This window comes from Galleria mellonella, unplaced genomic scaffold (assembly GCF_026898425.1).
Source record: "Galleria mellonella isolate WM207_F2 unplaced genomic scaffold, CSIRO_AGI_GalMel_v1 utg64, whole genome shotgun sequence".
NCBI classification, from domain to species: Eukaryota; Metazoa; Arthropoda; class Insecta; order Lepidoptera; family Pyralidae; genus Galleria; species Galleria mellonella.
The window spans coordinates 7,686,642-7,712,248 of record NW_026442133.1 but is presented as its reverse complement, the minus strand read 5'-3'; the positions used below and the strand labels follow the sequence as shown (position 1 = coordinate 7,712,248).

At 30.3% G+C, this 25,607-nt stretch overlaps 1 protein-coding gene across 1 annotated transcript; it reads left to right on the top strand.

The window, feature by feature from the left end:
- The first annotated feature begins 2,972 nt into the window (after positions 1-2,972).
- Positions 2,973-24,152, top strand: LOC128201896 (uncharacterized). Its single transcript, XM_052900233.1, has 4 exons — positions 2,973-3,275; positions 3,423-3,625; positions 3,911-4,094; positions 24,063-24,152. The coding sequence occupies exons 1-4, from the start codon at positions 2,973-2,975 to the stop codon at positions 24,150-24,152; spliced, it is 780 nt and encodes a 259-aa protein (XP_052756193.1).
- Positions 24,153-25,607: the final 1,455 nt, after the last annotated feature.

Sequence of the window (25,607 nt, the reverse complement as noted above, 5' to 3'; positions counted from 1 at the left end):
ATGGTAGATTTCTTGTTATTATGTTAAAATATTGCTAACTTAACCGGAAACTATAAAAACTTATTTGTAATTAATATATACAGAGACTTGTCTGTAACTATAATTTAAGTTTGTAACATGTATGTTCCATTATTAGCTATGACCGATGGTTTTATTTTCATAAATTTGGGTAAAAATATTCAAAGTAACATGAGGTGTAATCTTTTTGTGTATCAACATTCTACCTTTAAATAGTAAAAATACATTTAAATGTTAAGTTAAACATTTTTTTATGATATTCAGAGCTATTTGTGTCATTATATAAACATAAAATATAGGTAGTAGTGACCGTTTGACTAAAAGATGGAATTCAAACGCAAGACTAGATAACCTATCACAAGCTATTATGGTTTACTACACCAGGAGTGTCCGTCAATCGAGGAAAAATTCTACTCACTTTTTTCTTGATGAATTCTATGCATGCAGTCTTAAACTTCTACATTGTGAATACAAAGCGTTTACGCTGCTACTACCAATATAACAAATACTAACTGATTAAAATCTCTGACTGCGTAGCTGCTTAACTATACTATCCATTAATGGTCTCATTAGAAAGTAATGGAAAAGTACATCACATACTTTACTTGTAATGTATACAATACTTTAATTAAAATAATAATATGGATTTTATACAGTACCTACCTGCTAGCCCATTGGCAATTTGTAAATTGACTTTCAGAATTACTGTACTCAATAATATTTATTTCTTATAGGGTAAGGTTATATTGTTTATTATTTGAAGTATTCATAGAAAACATCAATTTATGGTTTTGTTATAATTGCAAAAACAGTATTTATTTTTTCTAAGTAGTAAATATTAATATATAATATTTTTCTATGGTTACTTTATTACATATTTCATAACATAACATGTTTAAAATAAACAGAATATATCACCAGGAAGTTTATTTTTAGATAACTTTTATAACCTAGTTTTAAATACTTGAAAGTAAAACACGATTTGCCTGACTTTCGACAAATACCTCGCGTATTTGTACATTCAAGAGTCAGTGATCCACGACAACGACTCGTACGAAAAGGGTTACCCAAAACTTTTTATTGGGAAACTTAATGTTAATCAAAGGCAAGAAATACCAAGTTCAGAATAAAGGACGTAAGTATCTAATTTTTTAAGCTAACTAAATTAACAAAATAACTTTCTTCAAAGTCAATTACACCCACACTTTTTCATTTTTATATAAGATATAGATGTAATTTTCTACCTTCTATTCTTGCAACTCTACCTTCGAATACTTGGTTCTCTCTGGCTATTTTGTAACTGACATAGCGTGAGAATATATACATTTTTAAAGTCACATATTTATAGCATAGGGAGCAAACGAGCATACGGCTCACCTGATAGTAAATGATTACCGCGGAATACCGCCCCTATACTGCCCACTATATCAGAGAAATTGCAGGTGTATTGCCGGCATTTTAGAAAGAAATATACTGTTTTCTTGAAGATTTCAATGTCATACCTATTCATATATACTGCTGCTGGGAGTTGGTATCATAGGTTGATTGTGCGCAGAAAAAAGTGTTTATAGAAACGCACGATAGATCCAAAATATTCTACGATTTCTTATTACAATATTTAATGCTCATTCCCATAAAAAACCTCTTAATTTTTTCTAAACTATACTTCGAAACAGAAAGTTATTTGTGTCTAGTGTTAAGATTATACAGATCGCTGTTTTTAAGAAACAGTTGAAGATTTTTGCGTGTATACGAAATATTTGCGTAAGGCTACGGTGAGAATAAACCAGAAGCAAATAGCTTCTTTAAATTTTTCTCTTAACGATTCACGATTTCCCATAGAATAAATTGCGCGAACAGTACGTTTTTGTAATACAAATATTCTTTTGATGTCGGCTGTTTTACTCCATAATAATATTCCATAGAACAGTATACTATGAAAGTAACTAAAATAAACTAATCTAGCAGTCTCAATATTAGTATACTGTTTACCTACTAACCCTACGTACAGCATATGCCGCAGAACTTAATTTAGCTGCAAGGTTTTAAATGTGAGAACCCCATTAAAAATTCATTCTCAAGAGTGATTCTAAGAAAAACAGTGGAATGTATAAAGTTTTACAGAATAATTAGAATCGTGATTTTTAGAAAGAAAAATTTTTGTGCATTTAGTTTTTTTTACATCCAACATTAGATTATTATTTGTAAACCAATTCAAGAGATGCAGCATAACATTATTTATATCGTCATAATGTTTGGTCAATCTATCAACCTTAAAAATTAAAAAAGTATTATCTGCAAACAATACTATGCCATATCTATCCTGCATAGCAAAATTGAGTTCATTTATATAAACTAAAAATAGGAATGGCACAAGAATAGATCCTTGAGGTACATCCATTTGCTCATGTGATCCGTTAAATGTCCGTTAAAAGTTGAAATAAATAGTGTTACTATTTATTTCAACTTTATGAATTCTCTTTCATAAATAAGACTTGATTAAGTTTAAAGCATTGTCATAAAAGACACACCATAAAAACCAGTTTTTTCACTAATGTACTATGATCTACAAAATCGAAGACCCAAAAAACGCCAATCACATCCATTTTATTTTCCCAGGCAGCAAAAATGTGCCTTAGTAACTCCGCACCTACATCCGTAGTTGAACGTCTTTTTGAAAATCTAAATTGACTATTATGATTTAATTTATTTAAATTAAAATAAGTAAATAGATGATTCAACATATTTTTTTCACATATTTTTACTGAGTGCGGGAAGAATGGAAATGGGTCTATAATTTACTGGATCACTTGTAATGACATTCTAAAAAGCGGTATATTTTTACTAAATGTCATTACATTAGAAAACTTACCATCATCTATGCACTTATTAAAAATAAAAGCAAGAGAATAGTTTCAATTAAATTTCAATCAGATGGATTTGAGATTTGTGAAATGTTCTCTAATTACTTTGCGTCTATTTATGGGTCAGATACTCAAACACTGTTGGATAATAATTATGTGGCAAGGTACTTATTGCCATCAAACTTAGGCTATGGACTTACGAATGTTCAATTTTCTAAAGATGAAGTTTTGGCTAGGTTGAAGACATTGGATGTCAATAAGGGTGCAGGTTCTGATGGAATTCCACCTCTATTCATAAGGGCATGTGCAGAGAATTTGGCTATTCCAATACATCTCATATTTAACTTATCACTAAAAACTGGTATATTTCCCTCACAATGGAAATTAGCAAAGGTAATCCCTATTTATAAATGCGATGACGAAGCTTTGGTGTCCAGTTACCGACCTATTTCCCTACTCTGTACAATTGCAAAGGTTTTCGAATCCTTGATATGTCCATTGATTCAAAATTTCATAAAACCATTAATCACGGACTTTCAGCATGGTTTTGTCAAGGCTAGATCAGTGAATACAAATTTAGTAACATTTGCTGATTTTATTACTGAAGCTGTAGATACTAACTTGCAAGTTGACGCTATTTATACAGACTTTAGCAAAGCTTTTGATTCAGTACCCCATAATATTCTGCTGCAAAAACTATCTTTATATGGTTTTGCAGATCCTTTGCTATCATGGCTGAGATCGTACCTAACCAGTCGATCATTTTACGTTGTTATTAATGGATTTAAATCGCTCAATAAAATGATTACATCAGGTATCCCTCAAGGCTCTAATATTGGTCCGATTCTCTTCAACATATTTATAAATGATGTTGTTTCGGGTTTTGAGTCGTCCTTAGCATATTTGTTTGCAGATGATTTGAAACTTGCAAGCATTATAAGATCTGTCTATGATTGTGTGCTTTTGCAACGCGATCTGGATAGACTAATTATGTGGTGTGAATATAATGGCATGTCTCTGAATTTTAGGAAATGTCTTCATATAAAATTCACTAGAAAACACAATAAAATTGCCTTTGATTATCACATCTATAGTGAAACTTTAAGTGAAGTGAGCACTATAAGAGATCTGGGTATACTTCTAGACAGTAAATTAACATATTTACCTCAAATAGAGTTTGTAATAGCAAAGGCATCAAGAGCTTTAGGTTTTGTAATTCGCAATGCCAAGGAATTTGTAAATCCAAAAACTAAAATAAAATTATATTATTCATTAGTTCGAAGCGTCTTGGAATATGGTTCGATAGTTTGGCGACCACATTATTCGACCCATATTTTAAGATTAGAGCGTATACAAAAAAGGTTTCTCTGGCATTTGGCTTTTTCAGCTCGACAATCTAAGACCTTGGTGGCCTACGGGGACAGACTTATCTATTTCAATATGGTATCACTTGATAAGCGTAGAACATTAATAGATTTAATGTTCTTATATAAGTTGTTTAGGAACAGAATTGACTGTTCTCAGCTTCTTGCCAAATTTAATTTTCGATTGCCCGTACACTATCCCCGTAGTTACATCAGTCTAATGTCCGTGCCGTTCCGTAGAACTGTTCTTGGTGCCAACTCCACTGTACCACGTCTTTGCAAGCTGTTGAATGATTGCAAGCAACACTTGGATATTCACTTCGATACAGAAGGGGATTTCTATAGGAAAGCATTACAGTTAATTTAAATAGCTAAAAAACTTATGTGAAGCAATCATCTACTGAATCTAAAAAACTATACCAATGTCAAATACTTCAAGAGATTGTTATACTATATTATTGTTTTTGTTAATTAGCATGCTGTGTTTCCTTTAAAATGATTGTACACTAAGTATAAATAGACGGTAATTTAAATATTAAATCTTATCAGTGTAACAATTACTAGGAGACCAAATAAAGATAAAATAAAATAAAAAATAAAAATTATACTACTAAGTAATTGTAATAGATATACCCCACAGATTCACCGTTTTTTATCAAAGAGACGCAACGTCTTTGCGCTAATCTATTTACTATTATATTTTAAACTCACACAAACCAGCTTGAAGACAATTAATGAAATTATTCTAATTATTTTACAAACTTACAAATAGAGGAATACCCCCCGTATGAAAAATTTATTTGTTACATTCTATTCTATAATAAATTTTACTGCAATAGAATGTTGTGCTACAGCCGTTATAAACAAGCTAGCATTAATAAGAAGTTACTTTGCAATAATTTCATAGGAACGAGGTCAGACCAGATATTCCAGAGCAGTTGCTTTTAATCCGAAAAATCTCTACTAACTACGCGTCGCCTTCTTGGCGGTCCGCAATAACACTAACTCGTATAAACTGGGATTATATTACTCTTGCTACTACAGCTCGACTTAAATTTTAAATACGAAGTTATTATAAACTTATACAGTGTTATTCAGACACTTTTAATCCAGAGAATTATTCAAACGTGTAGTAAGAAATAAATATGAATACAAACAGAAATAAAGATATTTATATAACATAAATCACTTTTTTACTAATATTCCATAAGCCTTACCTTGGAAAAAACCTTAGAGAAATTTCGAATTATTATGCAAGAGTTATATGGCTATTTGTATATTTATTTATTTAAATATACCTTTGAATTTATATAATGAACGCAGTAGATGTAAGGTAAAAATATACAAAATATGACTACATAATTTAGTTCACATTTAACTATATAGATAGACTGTATATTATCTACATATAAATTACTATGAAATACTTCACATATGTAAGAATTTTGTAAGAATTTAAATATTGAAATAATCTGAGAAAATAAGTCTTTTTCATAAATTTCCATAAATATCCATAAAGCTGAGATTAACATTCATCACGATTATTATTTGAAAGAGTACGCTATACCACATACTTTATTTACAATATTTATTTTATATATATAATCAATACTATTTAAGTAACATATGTAAAACACAATATATATACATAAACAAAATAAAAATAAATATATAATATAATTAGCAATATAAAACACTTTCACTTACACCTTAACTTATCGGCACGCCTCTTATATTTGTCGTCAGCAGTCTGAAATCACTTCGACACTAAACACATGTCTCTCTCCTTACACATTATATTCCATTTAATACGTAAAACAGTTGGCTGGTAAATTGTAATTGTTTAATGATAAATACTCTATATATAATTAAGTTCAGTGCTTTAACTAGAATTCTACTACGCTGCCTATAACGCAATTACATTAGAGATATTACGTACACTACCTACGTAAATACTATCCAACAAGTTAGCTAAAAATCCAATTTGAAAATAACTCTATATAAAATGGATACACTTAACGTTTATTTTTGATCATAGAACAAATCCATTTCAAAAATAATTTTAAAATATATCATTGGGGGAAATAAAATTTAACTATGCCAATATTTATATTAAATAATCAAATCACATTTAAACTTATACAGATAAAACACAAAACGTCAAATCTCATTTAAAATAATATGTAATAAATTACAGTATCTAAACAGAATATCTAAGATACCCGTGGATTCTCGAATACTACAAAATCGGCAAGAATGCAATTATTGTAGATACCAACCTACTTAAATAAAATTATGAATAATAGATAGGAAAGGCAGGGAGCGTATTTGCATAAACATGCAATTAAAGTGGGTAAGGGAATGTCCCCGGTCCCTGATAATACTGAAGAAGACGGCTGCGGTCATTCATAACATTTCCATAAAATCGGTACTAATAATTAGTCATCTGGGGGACTACTACTGAATGACAAATCTAAAGTTTCGGTTGAAAATTCTAGTCTTATTTACTACGAACTTTATTGGATTTAGTCGTTCAGTAAAGAGTTCCCATATATTTTGACTAAATTATATTTGGGTTATAATTCTCGTCCTAATTCCCCACCCAGAATACCTTTTCATGATACTAAAAATAGCAAACAAGCTCTACCTGATTGAAGGTGGTAACCATCTCTTATAGACATGAATGGCTCATGATACTCCTCATGCGTTGCCATTGCAGTATAATGCATCCATAGCCTGTATTTTACTAACATACCCCATTCTTCAAACTGAAACATAGCTACATAAGCACAGCTACTTGGCAACAGAAATACGAATGAAACAATGGCACCCAAGCAAATTTGTACAGCAATGTCTCCCTGTAGTCAATTAATTATTGTATATCAAACATTTTGAATTGTACAAAGTAATATGTATTTAACACTCCCTTACTATAATCATAATATATGGATAATTTATAATTTTGTATCGAAATTAAGCTGCATCTTTAGCGGATAGTTTATATAACTCATATTTATATATAAACTTACAGGTGGATTTGCATAGACACTATGCAAAATTTACTCGAGTATCGTTTAAGTCTAAATTTTCTAGGCTAAAAATATGTCTAGATATAAATAAATACCTTGACATAAGGATTTATTGCCAACTCCAACAATCCTACTAAAATTATATGTAAATGCGAAAGTTTATGAAGATAGATAGTTACTCTTTAATTTAAAAACTGCTAAACGGATTTGAATCAAATTTGATACAGAGTAGGTTATACCTTACTTTAAAATATAGAATACTTAATATACTGATTCACGTAGGCAAAACCACGGAATACAGCTGGCATCAAAATAATACAATATTAACATAAGATATTAGTTATCCATGTGGTGACGAAACACGAATAGAATGTATATATATTCCAAGTAAAATCCTATATCAAACCAACTTGTTAGCCTAGTAAAAGTAGCCTACATCCGTCTATTATGGGGAAGAGTCCAACAGTGGCCCTATTGCTAATAGTCTTCTCCTTACATAATAATATAGTAGATTATTTCTTGCAGTAAAATAGTTGGTTTAGATGTAGAAGTTTATAATGTGGTGTATTAAAACTAAATTAAAAATCTACAACATACCTACATATAGTTTATATTAGCTAATTATACAGTAGAAACAATCATTTGAACGCTATATCTTATTTTATAACTCATAGCTCTATCTGCATAAATTACAAAAAATATAACGTATAAAAATGTATGTTATGGTCCACTTACATAATTAATTCTTTACAACCATTAAAGTATAATGGAATAAGTAAAAAACATAAAAATATTGTACAAACATTCAAATTTATATATATATATATATATATATATATATATATATATATATATATATATATATATATATATATATATATATATATATATATATATATATATATATATATATATATATATATATATATATATATATATATATATATATATATATATATATATATATACATACCTACCATAATAGTGAAAAAGCTTTCCCTAAGTAAAATGCTTTTAAAATCGAAATTACATAGTAATATTGAGCAGAGCTACACAACAGCAAACCACCCCAGGGGACTTATTTGCAACATTCTCTGTTCACAAATACCATTACTAGAGCTTCGCGTTCCACCAACTTTAGATAGTTGTGTATAGATAGGAGATCTCTTCGTGTAATTTAGACACACGCGATAACGAATTCATAAGGAACATACACATATACAACTTGTATGAGGCAGCGATACATTAAACTTTTAATAAGTTATCATAAATTTGAATTTACAACTTTTGTAATACATAACATCTATGCAAAACACCATAGTGCTCACGAGTAGAAGGACGGCGTACGACATTATTGTCTAATTGCATATTTGAAAATATAATATATAAGTATTTACACAATCTTTTACGAACCAACAAGAAATAATTAGAAATAGTTATGAGTTAAATATTAGTTTAATACAGTATATAATATTATACAGTATAAAAATTCAGCTGTATTAAAAAGGAGAATATTTTAGTTTTACAACTGAAAATGGCGTTTTAAAATATATTATAAAGTAAATTTTAATTAATTCTTTGAACAAAAATACTGTTACAACTTCCTAACTATATTTGGTACTCAGTGAAGAGATGTTTTTTTTTCAGTAATGTTTTTATTTTAGTATAAAATTAACCTTAAAAACTGTCTCAATTAATCATTTTTATTTCATTAATATTACAAATCAGCTGCTGTGTCTGTTAATTATCATATATAATTAATAGACGGAGCATTATTTCATTATTTTTATTAAATATAAAAATTATAAAATTATTAATATTTTTGATTTATATATCACATACATACAAAATGTTATTACAAGTATGTTTTTTAATCGATGACATTAGAATGTTAATGCCACCTAAGCTATTGGTTTATACTAGCGGGGTACCATCGTAACGAATTTAATAATAAATCAATCACGATGGTTACCAGTGGGAACCACCCGTCAGAAAGGAAAAGTCGACCTGATTTTAATCTACCAATACACCACATGGGGACAATGCTAACAATATACTCGGCCGGTCGACCTCCTCTCGATTTCCCCAGGAAACTACCGTGATTAATTCTTCTTAAATCGACCACAATAGCCCATTGACATTAACTGATCTGGTTTCAAAGCATACAATCTTAAGATATGTGAATACAATTTTCCTTAGGTCTTTCTAAAAAAGTAATAACATTATTTTTACCTCCAAGTGGTCTACATTTCCATAACTTTACGTTGCATAAAATTCTAGTGATTTTAGTCACGACTTTATACTGATAATTTGAAGCAGAACAATTGGTTCATTTCCTTAATGTAGAGTGGGTATGAACATAACAATATCATAAAAGTAACGTAGGTCGCAAACGGCAGGAGACACGTGAGAATAAGAAATTCTTGTCATAATTCGGAGGAGTTAACTGGCCTCTGAGAATCACTTTCATTTTCACTTAGCGCCACCGACTGGTTCATAACCATTAAATCCTCTTGTTTACTGCTCTTTGTTGTTTTAATTCTCCCTCTTACTTATCTTACTTATTCACAGAACAAACTAAACGGTAAACAATCGAGCATCTTCTCAGAATCATCCCTCGTCCGTGCACAATTTTATATCACATTTAAGACCGGTACAAATTAAATATTCAAATTCATGAACGCCGAGCAGAAGTATATAGCTCTGTTTGTTTTTCTACCTTTCATAATTATTTCAAATAATTTAATCTCACAAAATATCATTGTGCGCTTCATTTGATTCAGACTATCACTTAACGAGTGACCTAATTTAAATTAATATTAAATTTATTGAATAAGAAAACAAAAAGGTTGCTAATAATAAATATATTTGGCATATTTTGCATCTTCAAAAATAGCTATAATAATTATATATGCATAAATTATGTATACAGACTAACTCGTATACTAAACGTACTTGTTTAAATAAAACAATATTTAGTCACTTTTATTTACATAAAACTGCAATTAATTAAAATTGTTTTAAATTTATTGTATTCATTTTTATAGTACAATAAATAATTCATTGGCTCGTCTATTCGATTACAGTACAATAAAAGCATTTTGTACAGTTTGTGTTCGATATACAGTATTGTACTCCTTAAGATTTTGTCTAATTAAATACATACTCAGTAAAACTTTGTACAAAAATCGTCTACTGGGATACCACAGTCCCACACAGCATTTTATTATAAAGCAACTATGCTTAAATAACTATATCAATTTGAAGGGTAGGATGGAGCAGTAAAATTACAGGGTAAGGAGACAACACCACAGTTCTTAGCAATGGCTATGCATGATGAATACCGTAAACATCATTGAGTATATTAATTTTATTATAACATCCACGATGCTATTCATATCTATAAACTTCTATAATCGTCATTTATTCCATCAGATGGTTCGCCAACGTGTTTACCATTCTGAGTTATATAAAAATTAAAAAATAATATAAACACATTATACATGCCTATCATTTGTGGGGCTGCTCTCGAGGGCAACGATTTGGTGTCGATGGAACTACCTTACCACTTTTTGAATAAAAAAAAATTTAATCTATCTATACTTTACAGAGAAATCGGTATACATATATAAAAAAAAAACATACAGTCGAACATAGAACCTAATTCTTTTTTGAAGTTAGTTTAAAAGTCAAATACGTAACTAGTGAAGGTGTGCAAAATATTTTAATCAAAATATATTGTACCAATAAAACTACATATCAGTCAGTATCCTATATATTAATCTAGAATAATAAATGCCCTTTAAGATCCCGCTGTCACTGACTTTTGCAAAATGCGGCTAACTAAATGTAAGCAACTCCCGGGTGCATTATATTATATTTTCCCTCATCTTAATTTAAACCAAGTTACCTGGAAAAGTCAGTGGCGGGATCTTAGACTAAAATAATATGTTCAAGTGGAACGTTTTGTGTAAATTTAGTAAAAGCAGCCTTATCGCGATTACTTAGATATAACAGGATCAAGTTAGATAAAATTTAAAACGAGAAGACGTCTTTTAAAAATATATTCAAAGTATAAACTCTTCGGCGAATCCGTTATCTTTGATCCCATAGGAAATACTTCTTTAGTGCTCTGTAACGTAGCGTTACATATTGTATAAACACAAAAATTAAAACAACCTAGCATTTATAAACTTAAAAAATCAAGGTCACGATAAATAAAACTATTATACTTGAAAGGTTGGTAGTCTCAAATCGCAAATCCGGCCCCACATGGAGTATTGCTGTCGCTTATGGGCCGGAGCACCTAAATAACAACTTGAACCTTTCAACTCGTTGCAACGACGAGCTATGAGAATTGTCGATGATCCCAGGCTCACAGGCGGTATCGAACCCTTAAATCTTAGGAGAGATTTTGCCTCACTCTGCGTGTTCTACCGCCTGTACACTGTGGATTGTGCTTAGAGAAATTGTTTAAAATGATGCCCACAGCCACTTTCTACCATCGTACGGCTCGCCATCGACAGGGAGTTCATCCTCATGTCCTACAGCCTCAATGGTCGCGTACTGCACGGTTTCAGAGATGTTTTCTCCCACGAACACTCAGGTTGTGAAATGAGCTCCCTGCCGAGGTTTTCCCAAGAGACTTGGGGTTTTTCAAAAGGGAGGTAAAGAGGTTTTTCAGGGTCGGCAACGCACGCGTAATACCTCTAGTATTGCAGGTGTTCATAGGTACGGTAACCACTTACCATCAGGTGGGCCGTATGCTTGTTTGCCACCTCAGTGATATAAAAAAATAATAAGTCTTCAAAAACAAAATTGAAGAATTGTTAAATAATATTACCGCATATTAAAAGGCTAAATATCATTACTACAATAATTGTATGTCGATACTGGTACAACGACAAAATATATTGACCAAGTATTTTATGACTAACTTCTCTTTGAAACAAAGTTATCGATTTCATGCGTGTAATTTCAATAGATATAGAGAAGCCAACAAACTTATATGAATACTATTAAATTTACTTTATTATATAGTTAGTACTAGTTAATAATATTTAATAAATATATAGTTACACTAGCGAAACTGCATGGTTGTATTTCGGTTGCAGATGTCTGGTGTATAAAATTTCCCCCATCTCTTTCTCTCTCTGTCTCTTCCTACATAATATAACTCATACTGGCATAACCTAATCCCATAGATCAAGAAACAAATTTTTTAACAGAAGTTTTTTAAGTAACGTACTCAGCTAAACTTAGAAATGGTCTTTAAAAATACATACTATAAGAAAGATAGTACCGTATTTCTCATAAGCAACATTATAGTTTTTATAATTATGCCTATGAGAAATACGGTTAATTCATTTCAATTTTGGCATTTGTATGTACCAGTAATTCAATTATATTATGAATTATCTTCAAAATCAAATTAGTAGGATTGAAAATATCATGTTTATATTTTTTCAAAATGTTTTTCTAAACCATGATTACCCAAAGTAGTCTATATGAATCCCTGACGAGTTGATGACGACCTACAAGCGGTCCGTGCAAACGAAAAAAGAATTGCGGGTCCGTGAGATATAAACGGGGATCCAAGATAGTGAATATAATTTATTTTCAAAATTTCATATTCATCTCTCCCACTATAAAGAATTAATTTTTTGCTTAGTACTTTTATTCAATAGGTACATACCAAATTTTATTTTATTTTATTCTTTATTATAAGAATATGACAGAGGTAATCAAATGTACAAACACAAGCCTAACTCTAATAGAGTTTTCTTCCAGCAAACCCAAAGTGGAAAGGAGCATCAATGTCAGCGAATAGAGCAGTGTACAATATTGTAATAATTTTTAAACAAACCAAATTAAATTAATTACATTATATTTAATCGTACAAATACACACATACATATACATAAATATATACCTACATCTATGCATATACTTACACACACATGCACATATACATATATAGATAAATAAATATATGTTCAGAGATAGAACATGCTCTTTAAGTCTACTCTTAAAAATATTTAGGGATTGACTCTGACGGCTAGATATGAGAAGAGAATTTCACAATCTAGCAGCATGGACAGTAAAAGATCTACTATAGCGCATAGATAAGTGGATTTTGAGGATAAAAGATTTCATCGAACGGGAGGACACGTCATGGGGAACTAGAAAATCAAATCGTTCACGAAGATAGGAGGGAAAAGAAGGGTTATATATAAAGTTTTAATTTGGTTTATTCTTTTATTGTAGGTTTATCTACGATAACGAAAAAATACAGATCCTTTTGAAAAAGACTTTTAAGAAATATTTTTAATTTTATATCTAGATTTCTAAGGTAGAATGAGCTGGTAGCCACATTTACCACGATCGTGATTTCGCAAAATTATTTTCTACCATGCAATATACCAAAAAACTAAAAAATATGTCTATTCACTTAAAAATCGAGAAATCACGAATTAATTCATAATTTATGAAAAGGTATAATTTTGACCATTGTTGCCGCAACAGATTTGAAAATAAAAAAGAGCGAATGTTAACTTACAAACAAATACAAGATTTTTTATCCACTTAGAATAACAAACAAGCTGCCACCTGATGGAAAGTGGTAACCGTCGCCTTTAGACATGAGCAGTATCATGGACATAACAATACAGAGTATACTGTTTCGCCCATGATACCTCTCATGCGTTTTCATTCCTGAGAACTCAGGTATTATTCCTCTGTACCCTGTAAATGCACTGCCATATCCCACACCCTTCAAACCGAAACACAGTCAAGCAAACACGACTGCTTCACAGTAGAAACACTAATGGGAGAGAGGTGCCCAAGCAAACGACTTTTGTACATTAATTTAATTAAATAACTTTTATAACTTACCAGCGTGCAACCAAAAAAGTTACTTTTTTAATTATTTATATGAAGTTAGTTTAGTTATGAATAATTACAATTTCTTTAATAAACATATAGAACTTAACGTATTTGTTATTAGATATTACTATTTTATTGCATTTCACACTACCTAAACATCACTGCAGTTTATAATTAGTCAAAAACACATTTAAAGTTGACGAATTTGCAAAAATGCAATATTAGTTGAGCACGGGATCTATCCAAAACTGACAAATAAGAGTATAGCAACTGGTCTACGAATGTAGGTTGTATTTTATTAAAAAAAAGTCGTGCAAAGCAGGGAAGATTGCTAGTATTATATGTTGTTCAACGCGTCTAAAAAACCCATGTCAAAAGCCGCCCTCATTAAAATTTGTCGGTAAAGAGTTCTGCAGTAGCACATAGATACTACGTTTCTGTGAAATAAATTTTATGTACAGATAATTATATCTGAAATAGATATTACGCTGTAGTATTTTCGTTATCAAAATATGATAATATATAATCTGTACAATATTTTAAATAAACCTTAATATTTTCCGTAATTTCATTTCTTGTGACTCGAATACATATAAAACGTTATTCTTATCTCATCCCAAATATCGGGCACGTACTAAAGTCATAATTTCACGATGAACTACTGCATGGGTTTGAGGCTGGGCAAGGAGCGCACCCTTAGCAGCGACGAGAATGACTGGTGATTCAGTGTTATGATTACCCGCATGTTTCAGAACCGCGCCGCGGCGTTGTATCAGAAACAATGAAAATCTCCACCTGAGAATCGAAATTATAGAAAAAGTCCATTACAGTCTTATTATTATACGTACATACAGTACGTATATTATAAAGAAAATACGTCGTACTTATTGCTTATATTTTTGCATCTATTTGTTATTTAGATAATAGTATTATTTTCTTTGTGATTATATTCTGCTTGTAGTGAAATATAATATAATTTAAATTTGATTCTCCTTTTAGTCCTTACAGTGACATAAGAAATTGTTCATTATCCAATTACAATATTTTTGATATATTCATTTTTTTATATACACTCGTGCATTAAAAAATTGTATAGATTTTATCTATCCCTATAGCCATTAATAATATCACATTCTTACGAACCTTATATGTATTACATCTTCGCTACTAAATAAACAAACCCATTTATTTAGTAAAATCACTAAAATTAAAATCTTTATATTTATGTAGTTCTATTACAGACTCTAATGATAATATTATTATTATTATATTAAGTAAATCCTACCACCAGTTTAAAATTACTGTCTATTTATTTATATTACTTCAAAAGTAAATAAAAAGTTGAACTTATTTCAGACAAAAACTACGCAAAAAAAATTAAATCTTATTTTTAGGGTAATACATACTACAAATTCAGAGAACGTCGTGGCCTAGTAAATATTATCCCGATTAACAAACCGCAAAAGTCGTGAATTCGTATCTGACTAAATTTTGTTAATTCTAATTTAGGCTAATTCACCGGCGATGGAAAACACCGTTAATATAGCCTAAGGTTCCGCCGTTGACTTCGCATGTTTGAGACTATTTTGAGGAATCTTGGTTTAAACAAAAGATGAGCTGAAATATAATAAAATGCATCCAATTTACCGGGTTACTCACACTTAGCCGTAACCTAGGATTGCCAGGTGCCAACACCAAGAAAAGTAACTTTATAGGTTTTATCAAAAATAACTGTCTAACTAATTATTATGTAATTTTTTTTCTATTAATTATACTGTTTGTTTTCGAAATAAAATAAATAAATAAGGACCCAATTTCCTGTTACTACAGCACCATCATCTTTATGTACTGGCAATCCTTACCTACTTGCGGCCATTTTTATAGGCAACTATATGTTACCATATATAGAAAAGAATAAACTTCTGTTTGGTATGAATCTTACAAAAAGTAATACATAGTACATATTTTAAATATAGTACTACATATTTTTATCTAGCTATTTTTAGTTCACATGAAATCCATTTTAAGAACAATTCCCAGAACGAAAGTGTCCATAAATTAAAGCGTTCTCTGGAGGCGAGTCTCGGTTACCCGTCATGATGTAAATAATTGGCGATCTGTGAAATTTATTACACTGACAAATTTTGACAAATCACTTCTGAGTATCGCAGTTCAAAAATCCATCCGATCAACGACATTAGACCAGTTATTACATGACGACCCTTTTTAATAGATATACGCTTTTAAAAGCTTTTCACTTTTAACAAATTTATAAAATTAAACTCAAAATGAGTTTATTTATTTTCAACGTTCTTCCTTTATCTTACAATACTAGAGTTATACCTGCCAAAGTTCAAAATATCTAAATATAATACAAAAACCTTATGCAAATCTTATTTTTTTATTTATACCATGAATCTACATTCATGGTATAAATAAATAAGCATATGCTTTATAGTAATTATTATCTGAACGTTTATCTTTACATGTCTCTCATTAAAATAAGATAAATATCTGTGAATTTAAAAATTCCCACCTGTAAACACAGTGACAGTTATCGTTTTTATGACTCTAGCCTTATCCTACTAATAATACATATGAAACTTTATAACAATGTTTGATGTTCAAATGTTTGCTATTCAAAAACTCTGAAATAGCTGATGGTTAGGATAGGATGTTTTAATACTTATTCTAGTAGTCAAAACAATAGGACACAAATATTGGATAGTAGTATATACTTTTACACAATTCCGAAATAATCTATTCATAGCTATAAATATTAAGGAAGTGTAAGCTCTGTTTTTACATCTACTACGCTTAAAAGAACTTACCTTAACAGGAAGATGTAAAATGATATTCCTCGCTAATAAAGAGGTACTTAGATATAAAGAAGCAAACTTTTAATTTTGAATTTAAAAAAATCTCACAACGACTGTTTATTAATTCTTTTTTTTTTTAAAACACAGGGGACAAACGAGCATGCGGCTCACCTGATAGTGACTACCGCCGCCCATGATAACCCACAACACCAAAGGCATTGCAGGTGTGCTGCCGGCCTTTTAAAAAGGAATATACTCTTTTTTTAAGGTTATAATATCATATCGGTTCGGAAATACTGCTGCTGGAAACTAATTCCAAAGAGTGGTTGTGCGTGGAAGAAAGTGCCTTGAAAAGCGCACGGTGGAAGATCACCACTCGTCCATACTCCCAACCAGGGATGAAACTTTAGCTTATGGTGGGTTGTACAGTGATAAAAATCAGCAAATTCGACTAAAAAATTCGTAAAAAAATGTAATAAAATAAAGAATACATACCGATTTCGAACCTATATTCAAAATAAAGCATTATTGTATTTTAGACATACTCGTATCTATTGTTTTTGTTATTTTATTCTCTATGTAGTATAATACAGATAAAATATACTCATCCATTCATTTAAATATCGTGTATGTAAATTCTATATATTGAGTACGTGATTACCTAAGTACATGTTAGGCTTAAGAGTCGATGGCCGAGTCAACCTGGCGCGGCACATCATTATCCTAAACTCTTATGAAACTTTCTCAAAAGAAACAATAACTGCAAGTGAGAAACTTATGAAACTCAAATCAGCGCAAGCTGCGGAGAAAAATGGATCAATGAAGAGAAAATAGGCTCAACTGAAAGTCGCAATAGAATATAATTTATCTATCTTGGCCTAGCCATTATGTTCATAAGTTGTATTTCTACTATTACAGCACACGAAGAAATATATACACTTACCGTAAAACAGGGAGTACAGAATTCATTCAGTGAATAGAAACCGTTTCGGGAAAGTTTTTCTAAACAAAATTACCAAATATTGGTGAAAAAAAAAAACAATCAGAAATTAAATAGATTTAGATTAGAATTTTAAAGAGTAATATATTTTTTATTGTCCTGTTAGACAGATTTTTTATGGGTGTCACGTTAAATCATCATTATTGCCTTGCCTTTTTCTATTTATTTGAGGTGGGCGCAGTAATAATTTTATATTTTTTATACCACGAAAGTAGCAAACAAACATGTTTTATGCAGCGATTATTATCATATAGAAACTTATTAAATATTTTAAAAGTATATTTGAAAGTCTCCAGTCACTCTAACTAGATTAAAGCAACCCGAATATTTAACCATATCTTACAGTCTTATTATTTAAGTAAGGGAGATAATTATTTTTAATAAACATTTATACCAGAATTCGGGTAATGTTAAAACAGGTATATTTGTAAAATGAGTCGATTTAATTGATTAATTAGAGATAAATAGAAACGAAACAGAAGTGAATAGAAACATGGAATGATAGATACATAATATGAGGCTGTAGAAACGGGAATATCAGAACAGAAATGAATAAGAAGTCAATAGAAAAATTTTAAGTGGGGTTGTCAAATTCTACCATTATTATTTTTATACTAGTATTTACAACATTTGGCAAAGAAAAATTAAAATAAGTGTGTAATTCGTTAGTAAGTATCACTAAGTAAAAAATTGTAAGTCAACACACCCACAACTGTAATTGCAGATTTTACAGATATTTAACCGATCATATTTAAACTGAAATGCCAGAAATGGAATCACGTCAACTTTCGGTTTAAAAAAAAATTATTAACAAAATTACTTAAATTAGTGAACTTAAATTAATTTTTTTGAGTTGATCAAATTAAAATTGATAAAATATTTAACAAAAATAATGAGTATTTACCATCTACTATTCAATTTTCCTTAAGTAATTTCGTTCCAATGGCAGTTTTATAAAAAATGATTATTATTTAATTATATGTTACGAATTTACTCACTACTAAACACAAAGGGAAAATCTATGTCAGTCATTTCACGCAGTATTTTTATATACACTAGCGGAAAAAATTAAGGGATCAAATAAAAACTTTTGGCGATCTTTCATGTGGATGTATCTTTGTAGTAGAATAGTCCTGGGTAATTTTTGTATTCAACCTGTCCAAGGTGAATAGAAACAACTAACATTTTCATATTTATCTTTTAAATAAAGAAGTAAATCGCATTTCTGTTGGTTTAAACATGATAGACTAGTCTCAAGCCATATAATGAATATATCTGATGTCTCATGTTAATTCAGAAATATTATAAAAATCTATGTCAAAACTCAAAAATGTATGCAATTCAGCCCGTTTTACGGTACATACTTTATAATATCATATTTAATTGATTGATAATTATAAAGTGTTACCTTTTCCACAAGTTTTCTCTACCCGCCTAATATTACAGGATTATTATGTTATATTACCTAATAATCATGTCGATATTATAAATATGAAATACTTCTTGTTTAAGAGCGAGAGGTCTCTATTTTGCATATCTTTTTTCTATTCAATATTTTTTAACCTAAAATCAATTTTAAATTCTTGAAATAACAAAAAGAATCTTTTGCACTTAAGCTAATTTTTTATTATAAATTTACTGGTGATAGAGTTTTGTCATTCTTTATCATATTCTTTTTTTACTTATGTTACCATGAAACAATAATGTGAGCTACGCATTTTATGTTAAAATTCAAACAATACTTTAATTAATACAAACACAAAAAAGGCAACATCTTAGCTATAATAGCGCCAATGTGTAAGTAGGGAAGACAGAGAGGCTAGTATTAACGGGGGTATGTATCAACATATTAATTTTCACCAAACTATACGCAAACAGTTTAAGTTTGTATTGTCGTTGGCATCCATTAATGACTACAAAGACGTTACGTCTTGACTGCCACCGGCGGCATGCCGTAACACAAATTATACATATGGTGTAAATTTTGACAGATAAATTAAATTTTGAATGCGAATGTTTTCTGATTTCTGCCATAATTATATCTACATATAAACGAAACTAAATAAAAGCGACTCTTCCTTAAAAATCACTTGAAAAGACATATCTACCAAACATTATACAAAGGAAACTAATATATCTAAGACACATTATATATATATATATATATATATATATATATATATATATATATATATATATATATATATATATAATATGTCTTAATATGTGTCTAAATAATTATATATATATAAAAGACAGACTTCACATCTACAAACTAAATAAACACGTGTTGCGCTAAAAGTGCAAGGGACCGTAATACCATTTCACATTTACGAGAAAGCAAACTACGTCCCGCCCGTGTAGGTAGGTACTGATTGCGGTATCTACTCAAACCCTTAATGAAAACAAGCACGTATTTTGTTTGTCTTGTCGTTCTATTAATTAAGGACCTTGTTTACTGTTTCAATGCGACAGGTCTTAAATAAGCGTCGCACGACTGAACTTTTAGCACTTTAATTCATTTATTGGAATACAGTATAAATAAATTGCCATCCTAACAAATTTCGTCCCTTCTAACCATGTAATTTAACTACGAAGATAAAATACATAATACTCGTATATTGCAGTGGTCAATGAATACTGGGCAATGAAAACTTAATTTAGTTCTGAACTCCAGACACACAAACAGTTCCAAACTCCTTCCTCTAGTATTATTTTGAGTAAATATAGTCGTGTAAGGTATTTAATTGAACCAACCTAACTAAGTTAAGAAACTGATAATTTATCAATCCAACTATTATATTATTTCAAAGAGCAAGTTTACCTTGGAGTTACTTTTTTTTTAAGTATTTAAGTATTGGTTATGTAATAGGTACAATGTTTCCTCGACTTTATCATCATTTCAATTTTTCACTTAGGTTTTCTCTGAAAACAGCTGTAAAAACACTCCTTGCAACACACTAAAATTGTTATTCGTAGAGTGATCAAAAGAGAGGATTACATCTCTTTTGATCACTCCACGAATCACAATTTTATGAGATAAGCAAATTTTAACTATTTAATCTAGTATTCTATATTAAAATTCCTATTTTCCGATCAAATATTGTCCAACGGATCTGTTACCGCTTTATTTATAAAAAATACACTGTTTTTAATAGTTTATAATCAGATGTCCCGTTGACACTCAACACATACAAAAATCTTGCCTTGTCTGCAAATTAGATTAACTTATTCGATATATTATTTAAGTTTGATTTGTTTTTAAAACCTGGTCATGAACCGAGCCCTGTGCCTCGTTAAAGTGAAGCACGTGTCACTAAAATCAGAAATTATTGTATTCTTTCACAAAATGAAAATGATAATACAAATATCTCGTAACAAGGCCATGATGATTGATATAAAGAAGTACCTTTTTATGTCGGCACGTATAAATCATCTCCATCTCAATTAATGTCCTGCCGATATACCGCCAATGGAATAGGCGTTCTCGCTTTGATTGATAAGACCACAAAAATTCTGGGATATCACTCTATTCGATATACCTTTTCTGTGTTACCCGACTTTCAAAGAAAGTAGGATAATGTTTTTAAATATGAGTATATCTTAAGTGCAGTATACTGATGAATCTTAATAAAATAATTATAACGGCCATAACTATTTTTATTACTTCGACATAAATAACAATCAAGTTTACCTACTGTATCTCTGTAACTTGTTAAATATCTATATACTGTATCTATCTTTGTTTTTGCATATTACAATACAAACGATTTTCCGATTGCAATTTTCTTCCCTAATTATCCATAAAATGGATAGCATCTATTCTAGACCATAAATTTATTTAACTGTGACATAAATAGATTGAATACGAATATATTCACTAATACATCCAGGACTGTCCTGAAGCTGATAAATTATTACAGAATTATCGCTCTATTTCTATTAAACACTTTGAAATAAATTGATTTTTTTTATTCAAAGACTAATTCTAAAATTTCGCTTCACATTATTATTTAAGCAGATCTAGAACAAATTATATTTGAAATTGTTTAGAATTATGAAGTTATTTAAAACAAGTTTGTGAAATAATCTAAATTAGTAATTATAAATAATATATGTTATAAAAACAAAATAAGGAGAATTACAAACAAACTTCGAGAGTAAATAGCAAGTTGCCGTTTTAATTTTCATTGCGTTTAAGAAACACGAAGCAAAATTCTACGAAAACAGTGTCAGATTGATGCATGAGTTCGTGTTTTTCTTTGTACTTGCCCCATCAATCTTACAGATCTATTAACGTCGTCTTTAGCGTTCTTCCTAATTATCTGAGCAAACTCATACAATCCCAGAGCTATAAAGGTTTAAGGATTAAGGATGTAAACGACGCCATAATAAATTTATTTACGTCATCATTTTAACGATATTAAATAATAACCAAATATTTTATTTAATAAAAAATTAAGATTTAATACTTTTTAAAGAAAATTATACAAGTAGAATGCAATACTGTGTATTCATTGCCAACATTGCATAATGCACATAGTGGTACGCGATGTCATCGCTAAAGTAATTCGTATTTTTTATTTATATTAATTACAAATATAAACATAATACATGTAGATTTACTCCCGTGTTGATCCTATACGATTTATAAAAAAGCAAATCTAGAGAAGATATAGAAAAAAAAATTGCAAAAGAAATTCAGGCCAATTTAGAACTTCCTCTATTTTGAAAAAGTTGGTTTTTAGCAAAGGTAAAGTTTCATATAGACAAATGATCAAGCAGCCAAATAGACATAACTAAAATAGATATATGAGATTATATATAAAATTAATTTTAGCTAGTCGCTACAGAAGCGTAACAACGATTTAATAAAACAATTCAGAGAGACAAACCAACTATCGACACACTATCTGAAATAGAATTGACTATGTTATAAAACATACCTTGTTAGTCTAAAACTTTTTATTTTTTACGGATTGAAACCAATCATAAATTATAAAATACTCGTAACCCATGTACTTTCCATTGTAAGTAGCTGTAATCTAGCTTCCAAAACTTTCTTCAGCCACGCGACATTTTTACGTTATATTGAAGTTCGTGACGCGCGACGCGATGGTGTAAACAAGATAAAGTTGCGAAACTAAAACTTGACTACCTCAAAAAATTACTGTTATTATTATTAGTTTTTTTTTTTATTTTAAAAACTACAAACAAAGTTATGCAAACCGATTTTTAACCATTATATAATTGGTTGTTGATTATATAATTGGTTAAGGTAAAGTATTCTTCATTGTAATAACATTAATAATATTTATTAGATATCTATTCCGTATAAGAAACACAACAAGACTATTTTATCTCACATTCAAGTACGTAGATACTAGCTAGAACCCTTCAACTCAGTATAAAGGCAAGTATAAGAATTGTCGATGATCTCAGGCTTACAAACGGTATCGAACAATTTACTCGTATTTGAAATATTTTACTCTGCGTGTTCTACTGCTTGTACAATGGACTGTGTTAAGTAAATTTTTAACATGATGCCCTTTTTACCATCATACAGTTCGCCACCAACAGAGAGTTCACCCCCATACCTTAAAGTCTGGATGGTTCCGTATAGCGCGATTTCAGAGATGTTTCCTCTCACAAGCGCTCAGGTTACGGAATGAGTTCCCTATCAAGATTTTTGCAATAGTCATGAACAGCATGAGGTTCTTCAAGAAAGGAGTAATGTGGTTTCTCCAGGATCGAGAAAGTGCGCGTAATGCCCCTAGTAGTGCACGCGTTCATAGGCTACGGTAACCGCCATCAGGTGAGCCGTATGCTTGTTTGCCATCTCAGTATTATGAAAAAACATTCATAGAAGAGTAAGAGTTATGGGATAGATTTGTTTTACTAGAATACTAATGCTCCTCAATCCACAGAATCATGAAAGACCTTTCCACGACGAAAGTTTTCAATCCTTTAGAATATATTTTTTTATTCAAATAAAATGTTTTGAGTATACCTTCACTATTTGTAGCATTTGGTATATTTAGATTACTTTATTATATTACTTTATTATATTTCTTTGTCCACAGTCTGATATAACTCCTAATGAAACATTATCAGTCGACTCTTCTACGGTCTCTGATATTTCTCCAATTGAAATTGATTGTACGAAAGCCTAAAAGCTTATGTTTCAATTAGATTTTTTTTTATACAATTTAGAATGGCAAAAAAGCTGACGGCCCACCTAAAGGAAAGTGGTAACCGTCGCCTATAGACATGAGCAGAGTATACTGTTTCGCTTCTGATACCCCCCATGCGTTGCCATTACTGAGGACTCTAACCTTTAAGTCATCAGGGCCAGATTATATATCAGCCCATTTTCTTGTTGTTTGTTCAAAATCCATATCTGTCCCTATCACACTTTTATTTAAACGTTCTCTTTCAGACTGTAAAGTACCGGCTATTTAGAAATCCACATTTATCACACCTGTGCATAAAAAAGGCTTCAAAACTGAAATTGAGAATTATAGAACCATTTCCAAACTATTTCATATCGCTAAAATATTTGATAAATTAGTATATGAACAGCTATACTCTGCTATTAAAGTGTTGCATGATTTTCAGCATGGTTTCTTTAGGAAACGATTCACTGTATCAAATTTAGTACTGCTAAATAAATATCTCACAGATGCTATCAATAATGGGCATCAAATCGATGTCATATGCATGGACTACAGTAAATGCTTCGATCGAATTGATCATAGTTTACTCATGTACAAACTTCAGTTAATTGGTATTAGAGAGGACCTCCTGTGATGCCTGACTTCATATATAGGGAACCGATCGCAGGCCGTCGTAGTCAATAATTATATGTCCAGTTGTATATATGTACCGAATGGAGTACCGCAGGGTTCCCTGCTTGGGCCGTTACTGTTTGCAATTTTTATAAATTACATCATCAATTATTTTCATAACTCCCAGCTTCCGTGTTTTTCTGATGATATGAAAGTCTTTAGGACCGTATCTTCACTAAGCGATATGCAATGCCTTCAGTCTCATCTATAGCGCCTCGATACTTATTGTATTCTTAATAACCTAGACCTTAACCCCACTAAATGTGTTATGGTCACATTTACACGTAAATCCAAATTATTTGATACCAAATACAATCTTAAGGGTCATGAACTGCAGAAAAAAACTATAAAAGATTTAGGTGTTACCCATGATGCGAAATTAATTTTCGACGTGCATATCGACAATATTGTATCCAAAGCTTCACAGACACTCCTTTTCACAGGACACACACACTTCACAGGATTCCTAATGCGCAGCTCAACTTATTTTCAGCAAGCCAAAACCTTGAAAATTCTTTACTGTTCATTAGTTAGAAGTAAAGTAGAATACGCCTCACAAATTTGAAATCCGAGATATAAAACTTATATATCTCGCCTTGAAAATATCCAGAAAATGTTTATTCGTTTTTTGACTTATAGATTACATGATTGTTATGATTATGTAATTTATTAAAATTATGTAATTTTATTAACAGAGTGAAATCCGTATAATATTCATTGTAACAGTTTCTTTTCCCGACTCATGACGTCATTACTAGACAATATAAATATTAAAAATTA